At 40.4% G+C, this 24217-nt stretch overlaps 3 protein-coding genes across 3 annotated transcripts; all 3 read left to right on the top strand.

The window, feature by feature from the left end:
• The first annotated feature begins 345 nt into the window (after window positions 1-345).
• On the top strand, window positions 346-12152 carry pparaa (peroxisome proliferator-activated receptor alpha a). The gene is made up of 7 exons (XM_080851625.1): window positions 346-470; window positions 5627-5866; window positions 6513-6667; window positions 8396-8534; window positions 9234-9433; window positions 9714-10176; window positions 10484-12152. The coding sequence occupies exons 2-7, from the start codon at window positions 5665-5667 to the stop codon at window positions 10726-10728; spliced, it is 1404 nt and encodes a 467-aa protein (XP_080707751.1). The 5' UTR covers window positions 346-470; window positions 5627-5664; the 3' UTR covers window positions 10729-12152.
• A 1089-nt stretch (window positions 12153-13241) lies between these two features.
• cdpf1 (cysteine rich DPF motif domain containing 1) lies at window positions 13242-15685 on the top strand (the record flags this gene model as incomplete). Its single annotated transcript, XM_080851806.1, has 4 exons — window positions 13242-13354; window positions 13459-13570; window positions 13721-13880; window positions 14941-15685. 3 exons carry the CDS (start codon window positions 13242-13244, stop codon window positions 13838-13840), a joined length of 345 nt encoding a protein of 114 aa, XP_080707932.1. The 3' UTR covers window positions 13841-13880; window positions 14941-15685.
• Window positions 15686-16461: 776 nt separating this feature from the next.
• cdkn1ba (cyclin dependent kinase inhibitor 1Ba) lies at window positions 16462-19286 on the top strand. Its single transcript, XM_080851672.1, has 3 exons — window positions 16462-17195; window positions 17637-17770; window positions 18602-19286. Exons 1-2 carry the CDS (start codon window positions 16730-16732, stop codon window positions 17759-17761), a joined length of 591 nt encoding a protein of 196 aa, XP_080707798.1. The 5' UTR covers window positions 16462-16729; the 3' UTR covers window positions 17762-17770; window positions 18602-19286.
• The last annotated feature ends 4931 nt before the right edge of the window (window positions 19287-24217 follow it).

Raw genomic sequence — 24217 nt, 5'->3', positions numbered from 1 at the left:
GTTTATTCAGATTGAGTTGCAATGATGACAGGCTGACAGGTTATCTTGTTTCCTGTGGGGGTGGCTTAGAATATTTCCTTGGACACAGGGTGGCCTTGGAAGCAAAAAGGTTAAGAAACCCTGATCTACAGAGTGCACAGTCTCTGTTCAAACCGTGCACTGTGCCTTTAATGAATCGCTGTCATGGATAGAATTCGTTCTTTCGTAGTAGAAGAGCAGGTTCCTATTGGTTGAAACTATAGGTGTGTCAGGAGGTGCGTGCGTGCGTGCGGTAGTGTCACTAACGCGTCACATCCGGGAGCGAAAAGGCTTGGTTCGCTACCAACACGTTTTGATAATAGCAGGCTACTGGTGGGTGAAGGAACGTGCGTGGACTTCTCAACTTCTCGACCTCCTACTGAATCAAGTGTGGCAGCCGACAACAGCACCAAGAGTGGTATATAGATCTGGATTGGTCAACTGGCTTTGAGGTAGACAGACCTGCCTAAACAATTATCTGTCTTATGTAACAGGCTATTGAATAAATTATTATGCTATAACACGTCGTCTTACTAATATTGGCTTATAGGACACTTAATGAAAGTGATAAGACATCAGACATGTTTGTTCGCGATGTCAATTTTCCGAACCAACGCGAACTAATTTTCCACGGTAGGATTTTTGTTGTCAAAAGTTGAAAGGGTCCGAAAAACGAAATATTTCGAATTTCCATGTTGCGTAATAATCCATTGGGTAGCCTACAGCTGATCTGCAGCGGAATTCATGCACACCATGTTGAATGAATTGCCATTAAGCTTAAATGTGTGCATGTTTGTATTGACTTGCCTCACAGTTTGCGCAGTTTAGACGTTTTGATGGGGTTTCTCAACTCTGCTATATGAATACCCAAATGATAACAATTCAACCACTTACCAAGATCTGGCTCTGTCTGAATTGTAAATCCGCTTAAATCTGAGCTGTACAGAGCTTCAACGCATTAAAACCTATTCCTAGGCATTCATCATCTATCTTTTTTTGCTGCCTAATACTATTGTTATTTACAGAGTTAGAATTTAAACTAGATTTGATATTATAAAGTATTCAACTCTAAATGTAGCCACTACAGTAGTACAAAAGAGAGGCATGAGACCATTTTCACCTAATGGATGGAGACACTTCCTGGTGTGTTCTATCAACCTGTTTCTGTTTCTGCAGGCTGCAATGTGCCTCATCCTTATCTCACATATCTCACTGGTGTGCAGGTCCAGGTGCAGGAGTAGGGTGGCAGTTATCTGTTCAAAGCATGAGGGAATTAGCATTCTGATGATGTTTTTATTAGTAGTTAAACATATCACATCATTAACCAGCATAGTCTTACGGAGCCCCTAAAGGGACATGAAAAAAAAAAACCTTTCTGGTGCCCACGCAAAACTTTCTCGTGCCCACCAGAAACTTTCTACTGCGCACCAGAAACTTTCTCCTGCGCACCAGAAACTTTCTCGTGCGCACCCGAAACTTTCTCGTGCCCACCAGAAACTGTCAGGTATGTGTTCCTATGTCGACTGTAATGAACTGCTGATTGTTGTCCTCTACCCATATAGAGGCTTAGCAGGTTCAGTAATGTTTTTAGACTGCTGAATATTGTCCTCTGCTATTTTAGAGGCTTAGCAGGTTTTGTTAATGTGTTTTACTGCTGAATATTGTCCTCTGCAGATATAGGCCTAGCAGGTTACACAGTATATCTGGAGGCTGTTGCTGTTTGTCCTCTGCTATATTCAGAGGCTTAGCAGTTATCCAGGAAAGTTGAAGTATCAATAAACATATATTGTTAAACCCTCACTCTGTCTCTGAGCTTTTGGGCCAAACCCACATTTTTGACGGCAACCGAGGCTCGGTCAGTCACAATTGGATCTGGGTCAATTCTAGACGATTCTCTGCCCGTCCTGCCTAGTTCTACTCTCTGTTTTAGCCTACTAGAATGAGTAGCCAAGTTTCTCGTGCGCACGCAAAACTTTCTCGTGCCCACGGGAAACTTTTCTCGTGAGCATGCAAAACTTTCTCGTGCGCACGAGAAAGTTTCTGGTGCGCACAAGAACGTTTTTTTTTTTTTTTTCATGTCCCTTTAGGGGCTCCGTATAGTCTCAACATGTATGGCAGTTTTGTGTCTGGTATGTTTGTCAGTCATACTGGATTCAGTATGTAGCAGATGTTTATTGATTGTGCTTTAAGGATTGCTTGAGGTCATCCTATCAAAAGCATCCAGATGTGTATGATTGTTTAGCTTGAGACAATTGTCAATTGTCTTATCTTCTCACAGTACAGCTCAGATATTGGCCAATTTCCCAATAATCTCCTTCATTGTGAAGGCCAGGTCATACATTCATTTGTGTCATTTTGGACTTTGTCCTCTGGTGCGGCTTGTGGATTTATTTGCTCCACATTCATAGTTTTGTCATAGTGACAAGGTAAGCAGAGATTTCTCTCTCCAATTGATGATTGCAGAATTCTGATGTGTTTGTGTTTAATCTATGTTGACTCATAGTAGTCCTAGCCAATTTTAAAGGCAAGTTCAGTACTGACAGTGTGACAGTGAACCAGAGAGTTTTCTTTGTTTATGAACCAAACATCTAATGCCTCATTGAGTTGTCCTGTTTCCCAACTGGATTCGATGCTTTTGTGGCCTGCATAAACTGAAAATGTTTTTTATAGGGAGTTCAGTGTGCCTTTTTGTTCTGTTCAGAGTACTCTCTAAAGTACAACTCAAGTAAAGTGTAACTGTGATAGATCTTGACTTTTGGTTGTGGATGAACAACAATGTAAAAAAATCCAGTGGTGCTTTGGAATTATACACATCGTGTTTCTTTAGTTAAGGTTAATTTTTGGTTTTGCGCTCCTGATAAAAGTAAATAAATCCAAAATAAATGACTAACAAAGTGTATGTGGGTAGTCAATGCATTTACATCTATTCCATCTATCATTTCGCAGAGAATTGTATCCACTGACAACAGAGTTAGCTTGTACATTTTGATCCGTATGTTAACTTCTTGTGAACTGAACTGAACATGACTTTGGTGTTGCTAAAACGAACACTGACGCACTAGTTCAGCCACTGGAATGTGTTATGGTGGCTTTAAACTTTATTGTTGTCATAAGCCTCCAAATCACCTCTCTCTTTTAAGACCTTGTCTAACTTATAAGCAAGACCGGTAAGGGGCCTAGACACATGTCAGCTAAATAAGCTGGGTCAGTCCCAATTCCCCCCTCTTCTTGATCCAAAAATATATCCCTGAATGACTGTGCTCTAGGGAGTAAAGGTCCGGCACGGCAGGAGATTGAGACAATGAAAGGCGTGGTTAGTGGGCAGGTGAGGGTGTTTAATAGTTTTATAGTCTTCTTCTGCCTGGCCTCCACCGTGAGCGTATTTTTAGGCACGTAGGCCGGGTGTTGAGAAGTATTCAGACAACATCCCTTGCCAAAATGCAACAGGACCCCTACAGCTAGCCTAATACATGCTGAAGGAAAAAAATCAGTGCTTCATTATATAGCGCTCCTTTATTGAGATTTGCCTGTTGTTCTTCATTTGCTACAGAATAGCAGAGAATTAAATGAGTTGATTTAGTCTTTAAATCACTCCATAGTAATCTTTTTGAAGAACAGGTGCCCTGGGTTTGTGGAAGGAGATGTTTTCAACTTCAACTCCCTGCGCCTCTCATGAGGTTTGAGAAATGACTTGCCTGCATCTGAAAGGTGCTGGGCCACGGCACATACTTTCAGTAATTAGTATACATATATCTCTGCATTACCTCGTACTATGTTGTAGTTTAGTTCACAGCATATACTTTCAGTAATTAGTATACATAACTGCATTACCTTGTACTATGTTTCTTGTTTTATTCCTCTGGCTTGCTCGCTCCTGGGGTGCTGCTTTATCCATGCTATGTCACCAGTGGATATACATCTAGACATGGTGCTTAGACAGTGCTGAATGTTTAGTATCAGGACTTGCTTTGCAGAGATTTCTTAGTCATATAAAATAGGAATCAGCTTATAGTACTCATTGCTCTCAACCTACATGTCTTTCCAGTGTGTTGTTACAGCTACCTTGTGTTGTGTTGGATTGATACTGATGTTGAAAGGGAAATAGTTCAGGAAAGAGCTCTCTAGTCTCAGGCTTCGTGTGATTTCTGGGAGCCAACAGATGTGAACAGCTGAGAAAGATTAATGTTTCACTTTTATGAAATGCAGCTTTGGGTAGAGGGTAAAAACTGTCTTGAGACTCCGATGATCTAGATCGATCACCAGTGTGTTTTGGAAAACCCAATGGAAACTTGTCAAACGGCTACAGAGAGCTGATTTAAATGCCCACAGCTTTAAAATACATGGTTGGTGGACTATGTGTGTTTCACATTTACCTGCAACATGGCACATTATTAGAGTGGACACAATGCACAATGGGTTAGCAATTGCTGTAGTGGCAGTATATACTGTATTGTCATAGTAACACCATGATCCTAGTCCGTTGGAGATATTCAAGTGCAGATGAGCTGCAGAGAGGAAGTGTTACGAACAGCTCTGTAATGGCCCTGACAGATGTTCTCCTCACGAACAGCAGTTGTGGGTTTGGGTGTGAACAAATGCAAGCAGCCTTCAAGAATGATGACTATACCGTGCACTAGACCACAAGTACTATGTTACTCATCATTACTCTCCAACCACAGTTTTATTATGTGTTATTTGAAAGGATTATTTTGTGTACTGACAAGGAAAATGACAAGAATATTGATCTCAATTTCAGTCTGCAGCATGATGTGTCCACAGACACAGTGAAGACAAATGTGAACCTAGAGATATACTTAAGGAACTGGTTTGTTCAACCTGAAAAAAATCAAACAAATGACCAAAAGCTTTTCCGTTCAATCAGACCAACCGTGCATTTTATTGTCCTCTCTTAGTTAGCCAGTAACTTGCTCTTTAGTAGGTGGGGAAACAAGAGGCCCTAGCTGAGCGGTTTGTGATAAGGCGATGTGATTACACTTTAGTGTTTACACCATGAAGGTGAGCCATCTTGCATGCAGAGGCGTCTACGCTTGTAGGACAAGGGCATGTGCAATTAAACTGAGCTACTCTGGGCCCTGATGAGCAGTAGAAGACACAAGTTTATAATTTGCATTGCAAAGCAAGCCAAATCCCCCACATTTTTACTTCTGGATTGATCCAGTGGGCAGCTCCAAAAAGCATTTGAGTGGAGCTTGTAGGGACGATCGGCATAGATTTTTCATTATAATTAAGTGTGGGTCTTGTTATTTGTTTTTGTTGATGTAACTGTATTATTTGACTTACTGGGGTTTATCGTTACCATCATTAGGCTTGCAGGTAATGCATTTAGGAAAGAAATAGAACTGAAAGTTAATTTTGACTTAATGTCAGTGATTCATTATTAATCATTTATGATAATTTGTTAAATTGAAAAATGTCCGTTTACAATCTGAAATGGGTCCTACAGACTGAAGCAGGCTATTTTATTTGTACCATTTTACTGACCATTTGAAGGACATTAGGTACAATATTTATATAACTTCTGTCACTGCAGGAAAATCGATATATTTTTCAACCTATTTAATTCTATGCTTTTATTCTTTGTTTTTAGTCTCATGAGGGATTCAATACTTGGCATGGTCCACCACCATGGTAGACATGCCAAGCCCCTACAGCCCGTCCTCTCCTGTTGGAGACTCCGTCCTGGGCAGTCCTCTGTGTGGGGACCTTATCCAGGACATGGAGGAGCTAGAAGATCTCTCTCAGTCCATTGAAGAGGACACATTCAACAGCTTTGATGTCCATGAACACAAGTCTTCCAGTACAGGATCAGAGTGTTCCACTGCACTAGGTAACCTGGCTGCTGACAGATCCACTCATATCCTGAAGTAGAGTCAAATGTCTTGAGAATATTCTTATCTTGAGCTTAACTTCTGGATTCCCATATGGCTTGTTTTGTACCAGTGGTAGATTTTTGACGTCCTAGCACATCTACAAAGAGATTGTAAAACACCATACAAAATTCCTCATGGCTGTGGGCAATCTTTCACACAAATATGGGGAAAGAGTTCCTATTCCACTTAAACACCATCATTACCCAATTTCATAGAGTTATATGATACAGTGTGTGATGCAATTACATTATATTAGATTTTTATTGATGAGAGGATCCAGTATCCTCAGATCTCAGTCCTTCTTTAGTATTGAAGTTTAGTATTGGGGTTTTACACAGAGTAACAGCATTGAATTAGTCAGCTATTTTTGAATATGTTGTTTCCCCCTGGTGTAAATATCTACGGTATGTGCACATTGGTTCTGATGGCACTCCTAGTGTAAATATCTATGGTTTGTGTTCATTGGTTCTGATGGTACCCCTAGTGTAAATATCTATGATATGTGTACATTGGTCCTAATGGTACCCCTAGTGTAAATATCTATGGTATGTGTACATAGGTTCTGATGGTACCCCTGCCTCTCTATGTCTGCTTACTCCTCAGATTTTCTAACACCAGCGTCCAGTCCATCCTCTGGGGTGTGTGGTGCAGGGACAGGAAGTGAGGTTTCCTCTAACCCTCTCAACCTGGAGTGTCGTGTTTGTGCTGATCGTGCCTCAGGATTCCACTACGGGGTTCACGCATGTGAGGGATGCAAGGTTAGAATACTCACACAAATACACACACTCACCCAGTCACCCCCACAGGGGAGTGGACGGTTCTCCTGCTAGAATGTCATGTGAAGGACACGCATGCCTCTCAGCTCCCTCCCACTCTTTTACCTCTACCCTGCTTGGAACCCATCCAACACAGACCAAACTGATGTTGGGTTCCCACCAAGAGGTGAATCATCATCATGTGACCTCTCTCACCCTCACTGATGCTGCGTTAATGTCCACCCACTGCTATGGACAGGGAGGTCATATCAAGACCCCCCCCCCCCGCTATGGATAGGGAGGTCATATCAACCCCCCCACTGCTATGGATAGGGAGGTAATTTCACCCCTCGTTATGGAAAGAGAGGTCATATGCCCCCACCCACCCCCCCACCCCCCTTCTATGGATAGGGAGGGCATATCAAAACATTTCCATTTACCTATTTGCTGTGGAAAAGAAATTTGTTGAGGGTCATAAAACTGTCAATAAAAAAATGGTTGGAAATTCCTGTGAGGAAATCCATGCAGTGTTTCTACACAGACTGGGTAGCGAGGGCTTTTCATTGGCTGGTTATGTTCAACTCCCCCTGTCTTTTGCAGAACTTCTGTGACCTGAGGCCTCCAACCTCTGGAAGTATATTCATCCCTTTCATTCTTTTCTGGGTCATAAGGGGAAAGAATCAAAGCATTCGTTTTATACATTCTGACCTTAAGCAAAGACATTTTACATTTTTCATACATTTTGGTGAATGTATTTAATGTGTATACGTATACAGTATACATATTCATATTTATATAATTACAGTTAAGCATTGTGACAGAATTGCTGACTTGAAAACTTTTGAAAAAAATAAACTTCATATTGTATATACACATTTCAACATGTGTTGAGATGATTGCCTCCACCTTCACCTTCAGAAGTGGTGGAGATGGTTTTCTGAAAGGTTTTGAACATAGCAGCGGGAGGATAGAGTGTTTTATCCATCTTCAAGCATGTGTTGGACAGCTCTCAGGAGGGCTTTGTGACAGAGGTGCTTGATATACTGATACTAGCTGCCTTTACCTTAAAAGCATGGGGTTTGTGTGTGTGTGTGTGTGGGGGGGGGGGGGGGGGGGGGGGCTGATGGACATTGTCATGTGTTTATTTACAACGTGGATTTTGAGTTTCCTTTTGACATCATGTGAGTGTTATATTTATGGTAAAGGTACACAGACAATACATAAACTTTTTACCTTGTTCTGAATTAGAGGGGTGCCAGTCCAGTATGGAAAGAGGCAAACTTATGTATTTCACCTCTGTATGGTGGATGTTACTTCATTAGTAAAAATAATCAAAGGTTATGTTGAATATTGACACTAGTGTGCATAGCCCTAGTGTTTGCACTTGATATCATTTTGCAGCATTTCGTGCTTTTAACCGAGACAGAAGTAGATTTTGTAAGCAGTTGTTCCTCTTATGTAGTGTTGTTGTAGAAGTTCACATTTAAACTTATCTCACCTTTTTCTTCTGCCAACGAAAATCAGCACCGTAGCAATAGCTGGTGTCGCTGCATAATAACCCTGTGGTTCCTTCTCTCTCCTCATGGTTCCTAGTGTCTGCATAACGCTGTGGTTCCTTCTCTCTCCTCATGGTTCCTAGTGTCTGCATAACGCTGTGGTTCCTTCTCTTTCCTCATGGTTCTAGTCTCTGCATAATAACCCTGTGGTTTCTTCTCTCTTCATGGTTTCCAGGGCTTCTTCAGGAGGACCATACGCCTCAAGTTAGAGTATGACAAATGCGAGCGAAATTGCAAGATCCAGAAGAAAAACCGTAACAAGTGTCAGTACTGCCGATTCAACAAGTGCCTGTCAGTTGGCATGTCCCACAATGGTAAGCAATGTAAAAGTTTACATTTTCCAAATCCAAGACAGATTTTGTACAAACTAATTTGACAAAATATGCATTGAGCTGCCTCCACTTGACACCCTGGACTGAACCGAAGAACTTTTAAAAGGACATGAAATGTCTACTTATTAATGTACTGTAGATCCTGGTGGCAGGGTGTTTCATTGACAGAATGTGATTGCATACTTAATTTCTCCAAATCGAATGCTTTGAAGTGTATCTTCTGTTCCTGTGGTGAACAAAATCAGAATTGTCTGTTTGTTTTCACTGGGACATCCGCTAATCAACATGACCCTGCTGACGTGGAGGTGGACATGTGCATTTCTCAGACTTTAACCTCAATATCTCATCCAGGGCTCAATGTTTCTGTGTGTGTATGTGTGTGGTCAAGGACAAATGTCAAGAGCCTAATGTTTTACTCTAATAACTAGCCTTGACTCCTATTCCTACAGGCAATTCAGTTTTATTTACTCATGGTTTCTACAATCAGGCACACTCACTAGACTAAGCTTGAGCTAAGGTAAGAAGATTCCACAGAGACTGAACCTGGAACAGAGTGCAATACTGTCCGTACAACAACAGGAACACCACCCTGAATGACATAATGTCAGAACGCATGTTGTAACTTGAGTGACATCAGGAAGTGATCACTAAATCATGTATCTGCCCTGTGGTTTATTTTAGCCATCCGTTTTGGGCGTATGCCCCAATCAGAGAAGCTGAAATTGAAAGCTGAGCTAGAGACTGGAGAGAAGCAGTACGTGGAGCCTCAGCTGGCCGATACCAAGGCTCTAGTTCGGCGGCTCCACGAGGCATACTTGAAGCACTTCCCCATGAATAAAGCCAAAGCCAGAGTCTTTCTCACTGGCAAGACAAGTACACCGGTGAGTACTCCTCTATTACACACATACTTTAATACTTGTAAGTCTGTCGCTGTTTGTCTTATACAGGCATTGGCAACAAGGTGCACAAATTTCTCCCAAATACCACTTTAGTGAGATACGTATATACATTTTTAATTTGAATTTAATGGCAGCTTTAGAGTCCCTCTACCTCACCTCACTGATATACAACTCTCACAAATATGCTCACAATCTCATAAACTTGAACAACCTCGTTTCCCATTTCATTATCCTAATTCTTTCCTTCTTTTTCTTTTTGAAGCCTTTTGTCGTTCATGACTTGCAGACTCTGCAGCTGGCAGAGACCACGTTGCTGATCCAGCTGTTTGAAGGCAGTGTAGAGGCTGCCAGCCTTCTGCAGCGCGAGGCCGAGGGCCGGCTCTTCCACTGCTGCCAGCGCACGTCTGTGGAGACGGTGACTGAGCTCACAGAGTTTGCCAAGGTAGTGCCAGGCTTCCAGGAGCTCCACCTGAACGATCAGGTGACTTTGCTGAAGTACGGCGTACACGAGGCAATATTTGCTCTGCTGTCCTCCTGCATGAACAAGGACGGGCTGCTGGTGGCACACGGCCGTGGCTTCGTCACCCGTGAGTTCCTCAAGAGCCTGCGCCGGCCTTTTAGCGACATGATGGAGCCCAAGTTCCAGTTCGCCGTGAAGTTCAACGCCCTGGAGCTAGATGACAGTGACCTGGCTCTCTTTGTGGCTGCCATCATCTGTTGTGGAGGTATAACACCTAGCCCCATGAGCAAATGATTAAATGCATTACGACAAACTGTACATCTCAAGGGGATGAAAACAATTAACCTCAAAAATATTTGTCGGGATCTCATTTAAGTGTGGTCTGTGTTTGATCTGTGGACCATTAACGATTAATATAAAGATAGTGTACTTTACTTCAATACTTCAGTATACTTACAATTTACAATAAACTTACAGTATACTTCACTACTTCAATCAATACTTCAGTATATCAAGTATGGAGTACTCTGTCGTCCTCTCTCAACATGTGTATTCTCTGATTCTCCTCTTAGACAGACCAGGCCTGGGTAACGTGTCTCATATTGAGTGCATGCAGGAGACTATCATTCACGCTCTGAGGCTCCACCTGCTGGCCAACCACCCAGATTGCCCTTTCCTTTTCCCCAAGCTGTTGCAGAAACTGGCCGACCTTAGGCAGCTTGTGACCGAGCATGCTTCTCTAGTACAGGAGATTAAGAAGACAGAAGATGCCTCCTTGCACCCGCTGCTTCAGGAGATTTACAGCGACATGTACTGAGCATGGTCCTAAATCACAGAGGGGGATTCTGGGAGGACTTTCTGTGCCCTTGGCTCAGACGGTTTGAGGAGAACAATCTAAGGTGTGGGGTCATGAATGGTGGTGGGGGGTGAGGGAGAGTGTGATGAACAGCTAGCTGCCTTAATATAACCACAGTCAGTGTTGATGGAGGTTAGAGAATAGCTGGTTAGAGGCATATGCACATTTTCACTTTTGTGCCTGTGAGAATATCAAAGTGACAGCAGGGGTCATACAAAACATTTGCTGGGATCGCATAAATACATTTGCCTGATTCAACCACCAGTGCAAGAAGCAGTTTTAACTTCCCTGGTGGTACAATATCTTGTAACTATTTCAACCCAGTATTGTAGACTCCAGCTAAACGTCTGCAGTTTAAGCTAAAACACTGTGCCTTTTCTTATGAAGCAGCTTCACTTACATGATTGAAAAGCACAGAAAGCACTTCTGATGAGTAGGCCAATGAAAAACAGGTAGGGATGAAAACTATCAACAAATATTTGACTGTGAATAATATTATGTGAAAGATAAGCAACTGACTCCTTAATGGGATTGTTTTAAATCATCAATTTTAGACAAGATATGTTTTCATGTTTCATTATGTGTTTAACATTAGCTAGCTTTAGCCAATAACAAGCCTTTTACCAACGTTTACCTCACTTTGTAATGGAAATAACGTCATCTGTAAATAGTAATTGCAGGTATTGTATCACTCCAAAAAGATGCATCGATCAAGGATTATTTATGCTTGTTGATAATAATATGGAGACTGGCTTTTTTTGTTTTTGTTTTGAAAAAGGGACTTCTTGGTGATCGTTATGTTAGTTTGACAGGTTCTTGACATGTAGCTTTTGTCAATTCTGATCAGTGCTAGGACTTTTTTATACATTTGTGTATATACTTGTGTTCAACAAATAATACTGTTTAACACATATTGCCAACCTGATGTTAAAACGTCAGATGCCACTCCAAGAGCACTGTGAAAGTACTATTATAATATTTGTTTTAGAATTTTGGGGCAATTAATAAATGTCTATAAGGGCCCAAACTTAAAAATGTTTTATATTTTCATCTTTTACCTCCTACCAATCGCCTAATAAATACATAAATCAACAACATAAATAAGGGCAAACATAATCTAAACATAGGCTGACAAGGTTTTATATGATACTATATATTTTTTCCAACGTGTGTTTAGCAACTGATGTTAGCTGGTTTTAAATGGTTTAATTTGTATAAAGTTCTAACAACTATAATATATGCAGTTAAATTACAACAGTTGTAGGCCTATACCTTTATTATCAGAGATTATTGGTATATTAAAACCTCAGGTTGGCCTCTGCCTTAGTGGTCCTGTGTTAGAGGAAAGAAGAGTCCCAGTGCAAATAATAGTTGAAAGTAATATGACTGTAATATTGGTGCTTTGATCATTAAAACATCTTTGATGTATCATCTTGTGTGCATTTTCTGGAAATTATAATATACTGTATACAATTCCTCAATTCCAAGTCTGATGGTTTTCCAGACAGTTTGTGAAAGTGGTTGAGGTAGTGATCGAGCGGAACCAGCTGGCTATCATTTGAAAGCCAACATAGGCTTATGGCAGAACATTTTCTGTGCATGCCATTCATATTGATAAATTAGCTGAATCCTTAGTAGAACATCTTTATTGAGGGAAAACATGTTTTGCTCATCTGTATATTCATCACGCTCGTCAAGGGCCACTCAAATCAATTACTAGGCCTAGGCAATTTGGTCCATGCCCATCAGCAGTGCCCATCTCCTACAACGAAAGTTGGGAATGTTAAAGCCATACAATGCAATTTACCATGTTGTGTAGGCTGAACATAATTTTAAACTAAAACTTGTTAAATTAGGGTTTTCCATTGTGGCCTAGGCACATTTGTGGAGGTTAGGCTTAAGGTTTACACTTTTTTTCCTAACTCCACATATGAAAATAAATGTATCTACATTGGTCATTGGCTGCAGCGTTGATTGACAATATGAGGTCATCCTTGGGTAAACCTGTTGGTATTTGGTTAGGTATAATCGACCGAAATAACGTTTCCAAACTTTTTTTGAGAAGTTTATATGCATATTATAAATATTACCGCATTATCGGGCAAAGTGGAATTTGGGTAAAACGTGGATTTGAATGACAAATATTGTGGATTGTTATTAAACAACGGACAGTGAGTTCAACCTGATAGTTTAACAATGTTACTGCCACAGAGAAGCGTTCAAATGAACCAATCCACTTCAGGGAAAACCACGCGAAATGAATAGGTTTGATACACTTGACTTGCCGTAGCTTCATCCGGTGGATGACCGAACGACGCGCATGTGTTAAAATTTTGCTAAAAAAGTTGTTGTAAGTATGGCATCGATCAGTAGGTAGTTGTTGGGGCAACACTACTTGAAACGAGGGCTTCTTAATATGTTTTTTTTTTTTTTTTTCAATAGCTGTTTGCTTTTGATTATGCTTAAACAATAAAATGGAGACAAGGGTTGAAGGAGGTGCTAATGGGATATTTACTTGTGAAACTTGTAGCCTTTCAACGCCGTTCACATACTTCGGTCAAAAACCTCCCAACACAAGAGCCATAGTGTAGGTTAAACCATACATTTAATGCCAACTTAAATCTTTGAATGATTCTGCACATCTCCGTGTATAATGCATCCCTCCTCTTCACCCTTGTTGATCTTATCTAGGCTTTTGGAAGAAGCATATGTGTTGAAGGATCCTTTCAGCCCTGACAGAGAAAAGTTTATTGTTTTGGGCTCGAGTTGCACCGTGTGCAGTAAGGTGGTTTGCGTCGGGACGGTATGCTCCATTAATTTGAATCATTTGCGAGACCGTTTTCTTACTCTTGATTATGATGTTGTGGTGTGTCATGTTTTTAAGGTAACGTTAGTCAATAACCTATAATCTCAGAGTAAACCTTCTTCATGTCATATATCTCTGTGGTTTCAGGAGTGCAGTCTGTTTTACACCAGGCGATTTTGTCTGCCATGTGTGAGAGAAAATCTGGACCAGTTCCCACAACAGATTCAGGTTGAACTGGCGAAAAAGAAAGCACCTCATCACACATAGACTCAACAAGGATGTTGCCTACGAACCTGTTCCCTTAAAGGTAGTAATGCAGATACAAATGTTCTCCTGTGTTCATAATTAGATTGATTAGATTTGAAAAGCGAAGTAATTTTGGTTGCTATTGCCATATTTACTTAAAGTTTTAAAGGTACAGCATGTAGACTCTCCAATCCGTCATTCTGTCATGCACGAAAACTACGGAAAGAGCAAGGGTTTACTTGCACTACAAACCCATGCTGGACAGGCAGCAGCAAACATATGACATCACTTCAGGCCTGCGTTCCAAATTTGAAGCGATGGCTCTATGGGTGCAGTAGTCAATTCTGGCGAAAGCCCCCCACCCCCCCCATGCTCCTTAAGCATTTCTAATGGCTAAAATGGCTTGGTCTGAGCAACTTTGTTTCCCATTTCATTACCTTATTATAACCCCAGATTAACCATTGTGACCTTCTGAATAATTCCTGTCTGACACTGACAGGACTGTCCACCATATTGACTACTTTCTGAAAATAGAATACTACATGATGTCATGAACGGCACTGTCCCAGAAGCAGCATTCCTGCCAATTTGAGTGCTTGCAAAACAAATGTATATTTCAATTTATGAATTTGGCGGGGGGTGAAAACCACACCAATATACACCTGAATTACATGCTGATAAGTCAATACACCCAGAAATTCCATAGATATTATTCACCTCCTGTTTGGTGTCTATCAAAACTCATTTTAAAAATACTTTTATAAGGCCAATATGGCTAGCCAAACGTAGTCCTGACAATGGAATCTGGTGGAGATGTACAGAAGGTAGATAAGATAAGATGCATAAGACTGATGAATGTCTACCAGAGAGTCAATGATTCATCATGCTGCTGGCGCACAAAATAGAATAAAGTTGAGGTTGCGATTTAGTTTTGTTCACTTGGTCAAATGTCATGTCTTAAACAGAAACAACAAATGCATTCTATTAAGTGTTTACAGAGTTGAGTGAGTACATCTCTGACATGAAAGAGCTTGATGTGCTTGAAAGTGAAATGTTTATCATTTGGTTTTAACCCTGAACCGATGTCTTTATAACATTACTCTCTCTTCCTTACCGGACAGGTCACAAAATGGCAGCAGACTTTGTCTCCAGGGTGGCCTTGGTCTCCTGCTCTGATAGGGGGGTATCTGCTCTGATAAACACATCTTCAGATCCACAGGACACGAATCATCAGCAAAGGGCCATACTAATGTAGTCTATGGGACACGGTTATTCATTATCTTATTATTACATTTATGTATAGATTGTTTCAGTCTTTAGAGGAATGTTCAAAATGTTGACATTTTCAGCCCTTTACAATTAATGAAATCTCACATTGATGAGCTGTAGCCCAAATATTACGTGACAAAGTTTTGATCTTCTACTGAGTGATTTGATATTTTGTTAGAGCTTCAGCTGAACTCAGAATTAGATTTGGGGTGCAAATATAATAAAAAGGTTGTCTACTATTACCAGCACAGACACATAAATGTGTTGACTGGAACATGTAAATATTTATGTAGAGAACGTCTCAATAAAGTCGAGTATTTCCCTTCCAAAATGTAGTAGATCAAGGTGGGAAATGTTTTGGCTTGTGTGCATTAAACCACTGGATGGCAGTAGAGGTGTACTTGCTGTTTATAGACCTGCTTATGTAGTCATACAGCCGTGGTTATAGCTGCCTGTGTAAATATTGACAGGTACACCCAGAGATGTCCAGGTATTATTAAAGAGAAACAGCTGAAATGCTTACACAAGACTAAAGAAAGTTGCTTGTTCACAGTATTTAGTAACATGTCTGTTATTTTGTTAATGAATTGGAATGGAAATGCATGTCACACAGTATTTAAAATATAAACTTTTGTACTATACTAAATACTACATTTTTGAAACATTTAATGACTCCTGAATTGCAGATTTCACTTATTATTTGATGAATTGTATAACTAAATGTGTTTCAGGTGGATGTTTGTAGGCCTGTGAGTAGTCTTCAATACTCCTACATACTCTGTCATTGATAAGATTGTTGCCAACTATGACATAGCCCGACGACTGTGCTGGTGAGATTAAATGTGAAACAAAGGTGAGCAAGGTGAAGTCATAATGCACTGGTGTTGTGGTGTTGCCCCTTTCATTTATAGGCGTTCTTAAAGGAAGCTCTGCATCATACGATTTCATGGTCAGGCATAGTTTAAGAAACTAGCCTACCCTACTACTACACTTTATTTAGCCGTGAGGGGGGAGGAGTGAATAGTTTATTTAAAACTTTGGTGACAAAGACTGCTAATTAGAGGAATTTAAAAGTGAATTTGCAAACTGCAACGCATGTGGACTCCGTCGGAAATAAACTTCAGTACATAAAGACATTTGGTTATGAGCGTGTCGCCTGTCTGTGGACCAAATAAAAACAATAAATGCAACGCAATGAGGGATCGAGAAGTCGTGCAACATCAAAACAGAATGAAGTTCACTGGATGTCTGCATGTTTGCCTTAAAGAAAAATGGGCGGTGCCTGTTTTCTTATCCAATGAGTACCGTTCTCTTTTTAAATAGCTTTTGCTGTCAGTCTATTTTTCTCAGTAGGCTTCCTTTTCCATCGCCATATTGGCCACTCAGATGACTTGCCTGTTTTTCTTCGCTCTTACTACGAGACTAAACTGACAGGACAGCCCTGTTCAGCCGCACTTTGTTTTCAAGCTCAGTGATTACTAGGCGACTGCACGCATTGCCACACTGGATGTAGTTTATCGTATATAATTTGGCCATGCACGCATTTGCCTTAATGTGGGCTTTAAACGGTTACTGTGGTAATAAGTGTTGGTAATCTGCGACATTATTGGTTACATAAATTGACGTTTCGGACATTTTCATATGTGGAAAATGTCAAATGTTCGTCTTTCTAATGGAAGTCCAACGCTGGAAAGGGTGGATTCTAGTTCGACTGATCATACCAAGGCCCCCGTCTGCAGAAATCTTTTCGGACCTGTTGATCACGAAGAGTTTATGAAGGATTGTAAGGAGCAAATGCAAGAGATGGCAAGAGCATCCACTGAGACATGGAATTTTGATTTCTCCAATAATGAACCTCTGCCTGATGGGAAATTCGAGTGGAGCGAGGTAGATAGCAGAGCTGTTCCCGAATTTTACACAAGACCTCCCCGTATACGTGCAGATTCCCCCGACAACGTAGATCATAACGGGAATCATGACTTAAATACTACATTTCCGACTCCGTGTGCGAGTGGAGGAGGGCGCTCCGAGGACACCGCCGCTGACCAGAGTCAACAAGGGTTTTCAGAGCCGCGTAACCCTTCACGGAAACGACAAGCAAGTCAAGGTAAGGTAGCCTATCCATAGCTACTTCAGAAAAGGTATACTACGAATAACATAGCCTACATACAGTCGTTGTTTACGTGTGACAAGTTCACACTGCATGTAATTCGGCTACCTTTATTTACAATTACACTGAATAGCTTATCCATATAACTGCTTAGCCTAATTGACAATGTGACATTGTATAACCAGCAACAGTATTTCAGTAGCCTACAAGTTGTAACCTAATTGTCAATGTACACGGATTTCTGCCATTCATTTGCCTTTATCCGTGGCCTAGTATGTTCAATATCTGAAATGGGTTACGGAATCCATCTGATTTTATTAAGTTACATTTAAAGACAGGTTTGAAAGTTGTGGTACGAGGACACTTCGTAGGCTACACATAGGCTATTCTAACAATTTGCGTTGCGTTCAAGTAACATTTTCTGTTCCTCCCGTATAGAAACTGCGTGTCGAAGTAAAAGAGCCAACACAAGTTCCAGTGAAGTCAGCCGTAGTCGAGACAGGACGGATTTGGTAGAACAGACGCCTAACAAATCTAGTCCAGGATCTAACCATGAACGTTAGCTTTAAAAGGTGAGTATCTTGTGAGAACTCTATTGACATAGACTTATCGGTTACAACCTTTGAAAAAATAAGCATTTGGACACGCTTCAATCATCAGCCGAGAACAAATCGGTCGTAGGCCTATTGGCTTCCCCATCAACGAAGCATCACTAGATAAGGCATAGATATACCCTAGGCGGCAACAGTATGGGCTTACAGACGCGTGTAGGCTACATGTTTTGCAGGCCAACATGTAAAAATTGGCTAAACGGTTGACCACAGAGTAGAGTATCAAATCATTTCACGGCTCAGACCTACGGTTAACTTTGTGTCAACTTTAGGCTACAATTAGCCTACCTTACATTTCTGCAATACATCTGCAACCTAAACCTGAATATAGAGTGTAGAATCACTTAAAGCTACATAGTGCATAATCATTATATTTTAGGACCCCTGTGTTCAAGTGATGTTACTTGGAATCTTGATGGTATCTGATGACGTCAATAAAGCTAAACAAAAAATATATGACTAATATTTGACTGTTCCAAAGAGAGGTGTTAATGCACCAGTGAAAATATCCTCTGTAAAATATACCCTGGCTGGCAGGAGGCTACAGTGGGCATTCTCCTAAATTGGGCTCTGTGATAATTTCACTATCAGAGACAGTCTGACAGATGTGGCAGACCACTGTACATTAATTAAATGTCCATTGTTGCACATTCCATTGCTGTATTTTGTCTCTGTGTACAGCTTAGAAACAGTTTTCTGCACATGCAAATCTGTTGTAGCTGTTTGGAGAAAAAAAAATGTAATAATCTCATTGATGGTAATATTTTTATTTTTATTTTCCTTTTCTCACAGAACTAACAATTCCTACCTTTTCCATAAAACACTTTTGGTGCTTGAAGAAGCAATGGGGAACTGCAGTGGGAAAAGACACCAAGCCTTACCTGAAGTTGGGAGGGCTTGTATAAGCACTGATTTTTTACACTAAACTTTTAGCACTCAAAGGAATACATTTGCCTCAAAAGCAAACGATGTAGCAGTGTGCAATTGGATTTTGTCCTCTCGTGCTCAGTTTTTTTTTACTACCTATGTATAAATATTTGTTTTATATGTAGCACATACAGATGTAAAATTTTGTAATTGTAATATTATACATTTTAATTACAGTGTGTGTGACTTGAAGAATTGCAGTGTAGTTTTAAAATGTCTCCCCAAATTGCTGTTTTGGTCCTTCCAAAGGAGGGTTCTCCTTTTCAGGTAATTATTAGTTAGATGTATATTGACATCAGGGTTGAAATATTTGAAATCAAAAAGTGCCTATTTCATGAGTTAAGTGCAGTGATTAAGAAAAAGGAGAGGGTTGCAATTTTTAAGTAGGTAATAAGATAGGGTTTGAGGGGCCAAAACCCCCCAGTTACATTGCCTAGCTCAAGAAAAAAATACTTTACTTATAAATTATGGTTGGTGGCTAAAAGGACTTTATTTGGGGTTTAATATAACTGTGAGCGAATTATGTTCTGCCAAAGCTTCAACACATTGGAAAGGTGGGATGGGGTGGGTTGGGTGTTCAAGGGTGGTGTGAGGTTATATTCTATGGTATAACTGATATAGAATATAACAGTATTAAATCACTGGGATATCCCACTAAATGTATTTTGCGCCAGTTATATTATTCTATTAGTTTTATCTAGAAGGAAAATCCTACACAGAATCCTACTGAGCACTTATCACATAACTTATGTGTACATTAAAAAAAAAAAAAAAACTCATCTTCATATCATGCATTAATCACAATATAGAATGGCTTTTAACACTGGGTTGTACATTTTCAAGCCGCATTAATGCAAAGATATGTCATTGTTATCACATTCATGGGTATTTGTGTTGATAATGTCATGGCACTATGATCAGAGAAGAAATATATATATATATATATATATATATATATATACACACACACACACACATATACATACATAAATGCATACATATTTGAGGGGAGAGAAGACGTTACACTGCTTTTGTTTGTGTACAACTTTGAAGTTTATTTGTATATATTACTATGTAAGGAAACACTGAGGAAATTATACTAACTTATTTATGTTAGGCTTATGTTGTTTATGACTATCCAAAGTGGCATTTGTGCATTTTTTTTTTTATAAGTTCATAATTCTCAGATTAAAAATTTGCAAACTGAGCCTACTTTCAAAAATGTGGATTTTTGTATTGCATGTTTGTAAAATATTAAAAGAATATAAGAATTTCAAAATCTCATTATCTGATTTTATTATATTTGTATTTGACTTTTTAATATCAGTACTGTAATTGTCCACAGAGCTTAATTTATGCACGAATGGACCCATCCTGTTTGGACCAAGGGCAACACCTCGTTGAATATATCCCTTTAGAAAAAAGTGGAAGGTCAAGTGTCATAATGCATGATGTATATGCCACTCTCCTACATATTGATCATTTCAGTAACAGGTCCATAGGCAACATATAAACCTGTTAACTTTTTGTGCCCATTAATCAAATATATGAGAGCTGTCAATTAAGCTCTACAAACGAGCCTCAAGACACTAATGAAAGTTCCCCCCTCCATTTCAGTTCACAGCTCCATCTCTTCATAGAGAAAGATGACCTAGTTATATTCCACAATTGTCGTTGTCCTTTGTCCCGAACTCGTAGTTTATCTGACGTAGGCTCAAAGCACTTGTATTGCAGACATATGTACACATCTTAATGTGTCACCTGGTCTAGATTTACTACATTACTTTGGGGCAGTAGACTACTAACTATGGGCGTTCTTCCAGGCGCTCGAGCTATCAATTCGCAAATACATTTCTTCAACTAGCAAACAAGAACACGGTGTTAAAAAAGGAAAGAAAACGTATCCTAGATACTGACATTCGGATTATCCAATCAGGCCATCATAAAGAAAAGCACACCACTTATTGTAGCCACTAAGATCGCCCTTGCTTTAAAAGTGCGCTGAGTCAGTTATTTCGGTACAGGGTGTTCTTTCGTTCGGCTCAACCCTGAAGTACTTCCATTGGTCAGACTTTTTTTTTTTTTTTGTTAGATTCGTGCAGGAGCAACGTTGTGTGGAAGACGGGAGGCGCTGCACTGTCACAGAGGTGCAGATGGAGGAAGTCTAAGCAAGCCAAAGATTTCAGATTACCATAGCTCCGTGAATGAAACGACTTATTTCGCATTGCCAAATTTTAGCCTATCAAAACTGCACGAGTGCTGGACCGATAGCAGCCAGAAACACGGTAGACTGGGAGCCTGTATCCACGCACATCTTCCAATGATTCGACCCGTTCTGTTTTTAACCATTCGGCGACAAGATTGAGCAAAAAGTTTCGTTGGTTGGCCTTTTCTATGGAAAGTCTCTTCCATTAGTAACAGGCAAAGAAAACAGAACACAACAATCTACAACAATCAATTACTTGAGAGCCATATAAAAATACAAAAACATTCAAACATTTATGACATGGCATGACAAACATTTATGACACACATCCCATCCTGTAATCCTTTAGAGAAATGTAGGGCCTACGGAGGTTCGCTTTGTGCCCTTCAGCCATAATTTGTGGGCCTATAGTATATGCAAAATTGGCAGTGATCAAGCCTTGAACTTTTAACCTCATCATCAGACCTTTGCACAGAGTTCAGCATTATACACTTCTTAACATGACATCATCACTCAAAAGAACCACATTTGTCTTGCTAGGTATGAGCTCATCCAATGGGAGAGGGGCTTGCCCTTTCTCCCTCTCACTGACACAACTGAGTTAGTGAATGGACGTGTGTAAACTATTACCCACATCTCCTTATATGCCCCCTGAGATCAAGAGACAGAACATACAGAAGGGAAAATACAAGTGTACAAAATGTGCCAAATAATACTATTCACAAGGGCAAATTAGAAGAGGTATTTTACAGCGCGTCAGAAAATAGGGGAAGGGTGGTCAAATGAGCATAGTTAACAGCTGGAACTATTAATAGATAGCAAGAGATTCAAACATGACTTCATATTTGGCATTTCCACCGGGGATCTATGTTTTTTTTTATAGAAGTGCAACATCCCATCTGCTTTGTATTTGAAATAACTTTTTATGAGGGCAAGTAAAGTTTTTATTTTCCAGCTCTCTTTGCCTAATCATGTGTTTGGGCTGAACTGTGTAATTATGAACCTGCATCAGTGAGAGTGTTAGTTTCTGGCCGCGAGTTATCTCTGTTTGGCTCAAAATGGTCTGAAGAGGAACAAACCCCCTGCCCAAGGGCTTTCTCACACACTTTTGGCTCCCAGAGTTTTCCCGCTGTTAGCTGAAGTGCATTCTATGTGTGTTTTAGGTTTGCTAAGTGTGTGTTGATCTCTCAAGCTTGTACACAGCAAATTCTCCAGTGTTACATTTCTGGTGTTCAAGCAAATGAACACCACATGGTGTTAAATATTTAATTCGCAACACCCTTGGAGTTCAGGCAGGCCTGGTGCTGTTGTTCATTTTCAGAGTTATATCATGTGAACACCAATTAGTGTTGGGTTCTACATCCGGGATATTTTGCTACGAACATTCCGAAAAATCTGGTGAATTCGCCATTTTCTTCAAGCCGTTTCAGCAGTCGCCTCATGTCAAGTGGTGGGAGATTCCGTCAGTGGTAAGTTATTACATAACATTAATACAATATAGGCAATATTTGACAAAAATGTCCATTTGGGAGTGTTTATCGTTTTATTTATAGTTACATTTTCAATATTGGGCTATTTGTATATGTTGTAGTGGTTCAAGTCGTCTTCCCTTCCCGCCTCCAGGTCAAGGTTAGCATTAACGGTAACAACTAACGTTAGGTTTTAAGGACTTGTGTGATTGACAATATGAATATTAGGCTACAATGAAAATATATGACAGCCTTACTTAATTTTACTCGATATATGCTCAGCACATTTGTTTTGTAGGCTATGTAGTTTATTGGACATAATACTTTGCTGTGTCAATATCGTGTGACTGATGACAAATCGTTCGCTCCTTTTGCCTACAGGTAGCATATAATTTCTTCTGAAGTGATGATTCTCAAGGTGAAGTACTTAAATGTTAAAAAGTACGTGAAAATACCCGAGCCATGCATGGACGTTTGCATAGCCGAAGGTGAGTTTGACTGTTGGTATTAGTAGCGACCTAGTAATGAGACGGGAATCGTATAACCTAAGATTGGTTTGTGGCACGGTGTAATATTAGGCTTGGGACATCCCAAATTGTCATACTGCAAACACTTTGCAAATGATCCCTTAATTACGCCACGGTAGACGCACCCTCGTTATTCTCATTGGGAACTCCGATGCATAGAACTAGAAGTTAAAACTTAATGCATGCGAGTGGCTTAATTCATGTGCACACCAGCCCCGGCTAGCTACACAACCGTTCTTCTTTCATCAGCTCTCTCCCACCATATCCCACACCGTATAGGCTACAAGCTTTAAGTTTCTTCCCTTCTGTGCATCAGTTAGCAATAGGAATGACTGCGAAATCGTAGTATGACCACGCAGCTATGGAAAAAAAACACTGGTGGTGTGGCCGAACTGTACAAGGCCAGATACACACAAGAGCGTGGCGTAGCGGCAGGACTGGCTTCGCACGCCGACGCTGTCGGTGTGAAAGGCCGAGTAGAACACACCGCCCGATACTCGGCTGTCTTCTCGCTGCCGCCACGCCACGCTCTAGTGTGTAAGTGGCCTAATGGTGCCCATTATGTACAGTTCGGCCACACCACCCGCGTGTGTTTTTTTTCTCCTATTGTGGTGCCACATTGTCACGTCCGGGCATGATCGCCGTTCCTCTAGAGGGAGACGTCTCTCATAGAACAAAGTAGACTTTCACTTTTCACCTGCGCCGGGCTTTTCCGGTTTTGTCGCGGGGATTTTAAGTTCCTATTTAAACACGGAGTGTCTCTACACCTTTACTCCGTCATGAGTTTCCGGGAGTACGGATTTGTGATCGCTCAGATCTTTTCTCTAAGACCTACGTGAGTAAACATCGAAATTATCTCCTTTGTGTTACGTGAGAACTCTACTGGCTTGGGCTAAGCGAGCCGTGTTATTGAATGACTTTGTGTTTGTTTGTAACGTCGCTGACGTGAACATTCCTTTCTGTTGTTGGACTCAATTACCGTGGTGTATTATCTCGTGTCATAATTCGTATCTGTCATTGAGGACTAGAGAACGTGAACAGGAGTAGTTACTGTGGGGTGAACACTTCCAGCTCTGCACTGTGAGACCCAGTACTACAGACATTTAACCCTTCCGTTTTTCTCGTGAGATTTAATACAAATACTATAGCGTTTTTCTCGCGGGAGTATATGTCAGTATTAAGACCAGCTCACTACCGTGTTTCTCGTGGGAATTATACTGTGCATAATATAACCTTTGCTGTTTTGAGGAAAAAAACTCTGTGTTAATAAACGTGTCTG

Source organism: Sprattus sprattus (genome assembly GCF_963457725.1).
Source record: "Sprattus sprattus genome assembly, chromosome: 14".
Classification (NCBI taxonomy): domain Eukaryota; kingdom Metazoa; phylum Chordata; class Actinopteri; order Clupeiformes; family Clupeidae; genus Sprattus; species Sprattus sprattus.
The sequence above is the reverse complement of the archived record's forward strand: the minus strand, read 5'-3'. Positions and strand labels throughout refer to the sequence as shown.